General features: G+C 39.5%; 1 protein-coding gene across 1 annotated transcript in view; it reads left to right on the top strand.

Annotated features, from left to right (window-relative positions):
• Nucleotides 1-8,924, top strand: part of LOC106877604 (hexokinase-2) — a 49,618-nt gene that overhangs the window by 37,453 nt on the left and 3,241 nt on the right. The window contains exons 5-8 of the mRNA XM_014926549.2: nucleotides 3,228-3,327; nucleotides 4,970-5,049; nucleotides 5,858-5,970; nucleotides 7,361-7,519. Coding sequence (XP_014782035.1) covers nucleotides 3,228-3,327; nucleotides 4,970-5,049; nucleotides 5,858-5,970; nucleotides 7,361-7,519 — 452 coding nt within the window. The remainder of the gene's footprint in view (nucleotides 1-3,227; nucleotides 3,328-4,969; nucleotides 5,050-5,857; nucleotides 5,971-7,360; nucleotides 7,520-8,924) is intronic.

The following is an 8,924-nucleotide window of genomic DNA, read 5'->3' as shown; positions in this document are numbered from 1 at the left end:
ACCACCATCCCTACCACTACCGCCATCCCACCACTACCACCATCCCCACCACTACCACCATCCCCGCCACTACCACCATCCCCGCCACTGCCACCATCCCCACCACTGCCACCATCCCCACCACTACCACCATCCCCAACTCTACCACCATCCCCACCACTACCACTGCAACCAACACCATGATGATTGTTGTCGTCATTATTTAGTGTCCATGTTCCATGCTAACATGGTTTGGCCAGTTTGACGAGATATAATTGACCCCAAGAACTGCATTGCGCTCCAGTGTCTGCTTTGGTATGGTTTCCAGGGCTGGATACCCTTCCTAATGCCAACCACTTTATAGTGTAGCGTATATTGGGCTGCTTTTTCACACCACCAGCATTAGTGCTGTTACCATGCAACATTCATGACTATAAACCCCAAGGAGTAGGGGTCAGGTTTATGCTAGGAGATGAGGTGTCAGAGTATGATAGAGGGGTGGAAGTGGCACCTCAAGGTACGAAATGAATAGGAGTGAATCAGGGCAGAGGAATTAGGAGTTAGGGTTAGGGTCTGTGTTATAGCGAAATCTCTGACTGAACTAAGGGAAATGATATAATTCTGTATTTCTGAGTTGCCAATGTAAGACCTCAGTGAAAGTTTTGTAAGGCGCAGGAGTGGCTGTGTGGTAAGTAGCTTGCTTATCAACCACATGGTTCCGGGTTCAGTCCCACTGCGTGGCACCTTGGGCAAGTGTCTTCTACTGTAGCCTCGGGCCGACCAAAGCCTTGTGAGTGGATTTGGTAGACGGAAACTGAAAGAAGCCCGTCATATATATGTATATATGTGTGTTTGTGTGTCTGTGTTTGTCCCCACAACATCGCTTGACAACCGATGCTGGTGTGTTTATGTCACCGTCACTTAGCAGTTCAGCAAAAGAGACCGATAGAATAAGTACTAGGCTTACAAAGAATAAGTCCCAGGGTCAATGTGCTTGACTAAAGGCGGTGCTCCAGCATGGCCACAGTCAAATGACTGAAACAAGTAAAAGAGTAAACCTTAAAAACTCACTCTGTCACTGCTTGCAGGCATAGCATAGTGGATAAAGGCATTGGTTAATGCAGTGCAGTCACCTAGAGCTTCTGAGTTCAATCCCAGGCAAGGCATCACAAGGTGAATCACAAAACACCTGAAGAAGGCTGGAGCATACACAGCCAAAATAGTGAAAGTAACAATCAAGATGAGGACTTTAGTCCAACGAATGTAAATGGTGTACACAAGCGAAATATGTTTCCATTATTATTTCAATACTATCTGATACTATTTCTTGGTTGTAGTTCCTAATAAAACTGTTACTGTTTATCGTTTTCTAATGGTATATGGTGGTATTTGAACCAAGGATGCACAGTTAGAGTGGATACCACAAGATGTCCAATCTGACACAAAGAATTTCACCAATTCCACCCACCCTCTTGTTGGTTTTATATTTATGAAATGATGAAAGACAAAGTTGACCTCTACACAGTCAGAACAAATGTCACAAAGAATTCTTTCAAATGTTTACAGGACTCTGCCAAATTATCACTTGTGTGTGTATGTGTTTGTGTGCGTGTGTGTGAGAGAGAGAGAGAGCATTTTATAAACAAATGTTGAAGCGCTGAGTAAGTTGATGTTTTAGAAATGAAGGATATCTCAAATACAGGAGAATAGGTGATCTGCGCTCTAGATTTCCTTCATTTTTGAAACACATATGTATGTATTTAAAGATAGATTGCCCGATAGGTAGGTAGAGAGGTGGAGGAAGAGATTAGGAGAGAAAGTAGTAGATAGCTAAATAGATAGATAGAGAGAGAGATAGATACGTAGATATAGATAGATAGATAGATAGATAGATAGATAGATACGTATAGATAGATAGATAGATACGTATAGATAGATAGATAGATAGATAGATAGATACGTATAGATAGATAGATAGATAGATACGTATAGATAGATAGATAGATACGTATAGATAGATAGATAGATACGTATAGATAGATAGATAGATACGTAGAGATAGATAGATAGATAGATAGATAGATACGTAAATAGATAGATATGTAGATATAGATAGATAGATATAGATAGCTAGATACATACATACATACATACAGACAAACAGATAGATATGGAGTGAAAGAGATAGCAGGTAATGATGCATTATTAGAGGTAAATACTATCATTATATTTGAAATCTATTTAAATCTGTCATTACTATAAATGCTTCTTTCAGATGTTCATTATTTTTTTGTTAAATTTCCAAAGGTTGAACTCTTTTAATATGTAGTTTTGCATTAGAAAAGGAGGTTGTTTTTCCAAAACTAATGACTTTTTGACTCTTGATTGTGTATGCTGGTTCTAGTTTGTGACATAGCAGTATGTAGACAATCAGTAACTTTATCTAAATAACCTTTCTGTTGCCCACTGATGAGGGTGATATCTGTGTGTGTGTGTGTGTGTGTGTGTGCATCATTTTATGTACGTACAGCTTCTGGAAAAATGATTCAGGTTTGGTAGGATAATGAAATATGTATTTATTTCATCGTCATCGTCATCATTTAACGTCTGTTCTCCATGCTGGCATGGGTTGGACAGTTTGTCAAGAACTGGTAAACCAGAGGACAGCACCAATCTCAGTCTGCTTTGGCATGGCTTTTACAGCTGGATGCCCTTCCTAATGCCAACCACTTTACAGAGTGTTTATATTTGATCCTAACCCTACATCGTATTATTATTATTATTATTATTATTATTATTATTATTATTAGTTAAGGTGGTGAGCTGGCAGAATCATTAGCACGCCGGGCGAAATGCTTAGCGGTATTTCGTCTGCCATTACGTTCTGAGTTCAAATTCCACCGAGGTCAACTTTGCCTTTCATCCTTTTGGGGTCGATAAATTAAGTACCAGTTACGCACTGGAGTCGATGTAATCGACTTAATCCCCTTGTTTGTCCCCTCTATGTTTAGCCCCTTGTGGGCAATAAAGAAATAAGAATCATTAGCATGCCAGGCAAAATGCTTAGTGGCATTTCGTCTGTCTTTATGTTCTGAGTTCAAATTCTGCTGAGATCGACTTTACCCTTCCTCCTTTCAAAGTTGATGTAATTGACTTTCCCCTCCCCACAAAAACTGCTGGCCTTGTGCCATAATTTGAAACCACTATTATTCATTTGTATATTTTTGTATTTATTTATTTAATTACAGCCAGTGAAAATTGAAGTTGTGGCTGTAATCAATGATGCTGTAGGAACTTTGATGTCTGCCGCTCACACTGACCGAAAGTGTGAGATTGGTTTGATTCTTGGTAAGTAATGAAGCCCACAACTTCACATTCACACGTTCTTTTGATACATTTCATTTGATTTCTTTTCTATTTTTTTTTTATGTCAGAATAGTTGGGGGGTGTTAATAAATGGTGTGGGTGGAGGTAAGATTGTTGTAAGCAGGAAATATAACATGTGAGTGGAGTTTGAATGTAGGAATTACATAAGGTGAGTGGAGGTATGAAATACGTGAATGAGAGTGTTACATCACATCTATGTGTGTGTGTGTGTGTGTATGTGTGTGTATGTACATGTGCATGTATAGCACTTTGGGCAATTGTCTTGTACTATAAGCTCTAGGCTGAGAAAGGCCTTGTAAGTAGATTTGGCAGAAATTGAAAGAACCCCCCATCCCACTGCTAAATACACACACACACACACACACACACATATACATACATACATGCATACACATAGATGCACGCACACACATATATATATCTTTGTATCTGTGTTTGTGTCCCACCACTGCTTGACAACCAGTGTTGGTTTGTTTATATCCCTGTAACTTACCAATTTGATAAAAAAAAAGACTGATAGAATAAGTACCAGGCATTAAAGAAAAAATTACTAGGGTCAATTCATTTGACTAAAAAATTCTTCAAACCAGTGCCCTAGATATATATATATATATATATATATATATATATATGTGTGTGTGTATGTTTGTGTGTCTGTGTTTGTCCCCCCCAACATTGCTTGACAACTGATGCTGGTGTGTTTACGTCCCTGTAACTTAGCGGTTCGGCAAAAGAACCCGATAGAATAAGTACTAGGCTTACAAAGAATAAGTCTTGGGGTCGATTTGTTCGACAAAAAGCGGTGCTCCAGCATGGCCGCTGTCAAATGACTGAAACAAGTAAAAGAGTAAAGAGTATATACATTCAGGCAGTATTTAATTAAAGCAGTTATCTATGCATCATATATAATGTATATAAACATGGTTGATAGGTCGGTTATTGTAGTATTTTTCTCAAGATAACATCTCATATGGACTTGCTGTATTTCAAATACAAAATTTCAGAGTAAAATGAAGATTCGTCCCAGCAGTGTCCTGCAAGAGCACCAGATGTATTTTGGCCTTTTCAGGCCATTTCAATGGCTCATGCTTTCAGCCAGTTACATGCTTAGATGAGAATTCATCATCTCTGATATAGGTAAAAGGGAATAAAACACTCTTGTAGCAAATAGCCACCTGGCTGATAAAAAAATTATATGTTTATATAGATGTCTGGAGGCACATGGCTCAGTGGTTAGGGTGTTGCACTCATGATTGTGAGATTGTGGTTTCGATTCCTGGACAAGATGATGTGTTGTGTTTTGAGCAAATCACTTCATTTCACATTGCTCCAGTCCACTCAGCTGGCAAAAATGAGTTTTCCTGTGACAGACTGGCACTCCATCCAGAGGTGCAGTTTATATGCCACAGAATCTGGGAAACAGGCCTTTATCAGCCAATGGCTTTGGAACAACTTTTGATTCCTTTTTTTTTTTTTTTTTTGTGATATGTGCGCTCCAGCATGGCCAGAGTCAAATGACTGAAACCTGTAAAAGAATAAAATAATATAGCATAGATTACCAATCAATGTCAATTATTAATAAATGTTTCCTTGTGTTTTCCAGGAACAGGATGTAATGCTTGTTATATGGAAAAACTTGAAAATGTGGAAACTGTTTCATTAGATGATGATGAACCTCAACAGGTAAGTTCTTTGATCGTTGAAAATAAAGTTAAACTTAGAAATTACCAAATATATCATTTGTGTTTGGTTGATGCCAGTGCCACCTGACTGGCTCTCATACCGGTGGCATGTAAAAAGGACTATTTGAGTGTGGTCAATGCCAGTGCCACCTGACTAGCCCCCATGCTGGTAGCACATAAAAAGCATCACTACACTCTCGGAGTGGTTGGCATTAGGAAGGGCATCCAGCTGTAGAAAACTTGCCAGATCAGATTGGAGCCTGTACAGGCTCTTGGTTTGCCAGTCCCCAGTCAAACAGTCCAACCCATGCCAGCATGAAAAGTGGACGTTAAACAATGATGATGATGATCATCATCATCATTTCTTTATCTTACGTTTTAAGATCCTCCATCTTGACAACTAAAAAGTTTCAAAGGGTGATCAGCATCTGCGAAAATAGTTCCCATCTGTATTTGCACTAAATGTGTGTGTGTGTGTGTGTGTGTGTGTGCGCGCCTGTAAAGATCTTTAGTTTTGCTTTAGCTATTACACCTAAGGCCATGCTGGAGCACTTCCTTTACTAACATGTGTATATATTTTATTTCTGTATATTTTAATCGAGGGAGTGGCAGGGCAGAGCCCATAGACTTTGCATCCTCTCTCATGCTAGTACACTTGTGGTATCAATATAATTGCTGTTTAGCTTGTACTTCTATGAGTGTGTATGCAGTGTGTATGAATGATGTGAGTGTGTGTGTGTTAGAGAGAGACAGAGAGACAGACAGAAATACCCAGACTAAATACTTCCTAAATATTCTCTCTCTTTCAGGTGATCATCAATACAGAATGGGGCGCATTTGGTGACAACGGTTGTTTGGATATTGTCCGTACAGAATACGACAGAGAGTTGGATACATACTCTATCAACCCAGGAAAACAACTGTGAGTTTGATCTATAGATATGTGTATATGTATAAATATATGTGTGTGTTTGTATGTGTCCACACACACACATACAATTTTTTATGGCTGTGTCTATCTGTTTGTTGTTGCTTGAGTGTGTTTATGTGTTGCTCTGTGTGTGTGTGTTATGAATGTCTGTATGTATTGCTCTATGTGTCTGTACCAGTGCATTTGTGTATTACTATGTGTATGTGTGTCACAGAGATAGATCATCTCCATCAATTTTGTGTAGGGCTTCGGTAAGTGATGTGTGGAGGGAGAGAAGAGAGAAGCCATGATTATTCATGGCTGACTGTAATAGGAAGAAGCAGTATGGCAGGATATTGAGATTTTTTTCTCAGGCTGAAGATGACTTGATCCAACCTGGTCAAAATAAAATATCCACAACCAGAGGATGGACACTGTTATAAACGTGCATGTGTGTGTGTGTAACAATTATAGCATGGAAAGCATATATTAGTTATTGAAAAACACACAAAGACTGTTGACTTCATTTAAACATTTGATATTAAAATTTAGTATTAAAAAGTTTCATTGCACCAACTGTGACCTGGCCACTGATGCTGTTCCACTGCAACAGAATTGGTGGAAGAAAAGGTTTGGCACCAAATAATGAATTTTAAAGAAATGTTTGCGTTTAGGAATGGCTAGTATGTATCTTCCATACTAAAATTGTTTTAGTAGCAACACAGCACACAGTCTCAGATGAAATCATTTGCCTGATAAGTAATTCTTTGATATATACATAGATATATATATATATATATATATATATATATATATATATATATATATATATATATATATATACATATATATACATATATATCATCATCATCATCATCATCATTGTTTAACGTCCACTTTCCATGCTAGCATAGGTTGGACGATTTGACTAAGGACTGGTGAAACCGGATGGCAACACCAGCCTCCAATCTGATTTGGCAGAGTTTCTACAGCTGGATGCCCTTCCTAACGCCAACCACTCAGAGAGTGTAGTGGGTGCTTTTACGTGTCACCCGCACGAAGGCCAGTCAGGTGGTACTGGCAACAGCCACGCTCAAAATGGTGTATTTTATGTGCCACCCGCACAAGAGCCAGTCCAGGGGCACTGGCAACGATCTCACTCGAAAATCCTTACACATGTCATGGGCACAAGTGCCAGGAAGGCGACGCTGGGCACAGGTGCTATCCCGATTTTGTTATTCGCTTATATATATATATATATATATGAATAATCAGTATATGACATAACTTATTAAACAAAGTTCAACAACTTCATTCATATTTATGAAATGAAGGATATTGGATGTTAAAATGGATTTTAGTTTTGACTGTTTTCATTATCATAATCTTTCTTCACTTACAGGGTTGAAAAAATGATAGGTGGAATGTACCTTGGTGAAATTGTACGGCTGACACTAGAAAGATTGAGCTCTGAAAAACTTATCTTCCTTGGCATTGATCATGATTGTGATTTATTCAACCGTGGAAAGTTCTACACCAAATATCTATCTGAAATTGAAAGGTTTGTGTGTATTTTTACATTGTTTTGTTATTGTGAAGGTGCATGGCTTAGTGGTTAAAGTGTTCAGCTCACAATTATAAGGCTGTGAGTTCAATATTCAGTAGCACATTGTGTTCTTGAGCAAGACATTTTATTTCATGTTCACCCAACTGCCAAACATGAGTTGTACTTGTATCTCAAATGAGTTGTACCTGTATTTCAAAAGAGCCAGCATTATCACATTCTGTGTCACAAGACTGCACCAAGCTCTGCTGTCTGCTTTGGGATGGTTTCTGCAGCTTGGTAGCCAACCAAATGCTAACCACTTTACAGAATGTACTGAGTTTTTTTCCATGTGGCAGCAGCAGCAGCAGCACAAGACCTTTCAACTTTGGAGGAGAAGTATTGAGGGGATGAAAAAAAAGGTGTCGGACATTAGAAGAGAAACATGGCTGCCTCAGATGGAGAGAGAGAGAAAATGAAGTGAGACCATACACCCAAGTAGCAGGAAGTGCATAGAGGGAAGTGTAGACTAAGGATTGGGAGAGAGTGAGTGGATGAGTGAGTTCACAATATATATATATATATATATATAAATAAAATAACTCAATAGCTCAGTTTTATGCATAGCACTTATCAAAGTTTTATAGATGCAGGAGTGGCTGTGTGGTAAGTAGCTTGCTTACCAACCACATGGTTCTGGGTTCAGTCCCACTGCGTGGCACCTTGGGCAAGTGTCTTCTGCTATGGCCTCGGGCCAACCAAAGCCTTGTGAGTGGATTTGGTAGACGGAAACTGAAAGAAGCCCATTGTATATATGTTTGTGTGTCTGTGTTTGTCCCCCCGACATTGCTTGACAACCGTTGCTGGTGTGTTTACATCCCTGTAACTTAGCGGTTCAGCAAAAGAGACTGATAGAATAAGTACTAGGCTTACAAAGAATAAGTCCCGGGGTAGATTTGCGCGACTAAAGGCAGTGCTCCAGCATGGCTGCAGTCAAATGACTGAAACAAGTAAAAGAGTATATATAAAATTAATATAACTCAATGGCTCAGAGTTTCATGCATAGCACTTATCAAAGTTTTATATATAAATATATATGAGGTGGTGAGGCAAGACCTTCGTACATTGGGCCTCACCGAGGCGATGACTACTGACCGAGACCTTTGGAATTGTGCTGTGCGTGAGAAAACCCGGCAAGCCAAGTAAGATCGTTGCCAGTGCCCCTGGACTGGTTCTTGTGCGGGTGGCACATGAGATGCACCATTTTGAGCGTGGCCGTTGCCAGTACCGCCTGACTGGCTCCTGTAGGATTTTCGAGCGAGATCGTTGCCAGTGCCCCTGGACTGGCTTGTGCGGGTGGCACATAAAAGACACCATTTCGAGCGTGGCCGTTTTCGTGCGGGTGACACGTAAAAGCACCCAC

The sequence above is a fragment of the Octopus bimaculoides genome, chromosome 22 (genome assembly GCF_001194135.2).
Source record: "Octopus bimaculoides isolate UCB-OBI-ISO-001 chromosome 22, ASM119413v2, whole genome shotgun sequence".
Lineage (NCBI taxonomy): Eukaryota > Metazoa > Mollusca > Cephalopoda > Octopoda > Octopodidae > Octopus > Octopus bimaculoides.
Note: the sequence above shows the minus strand (reverse complement) of the source record. Positions and strands in the feature narration are given on the sequence as shown.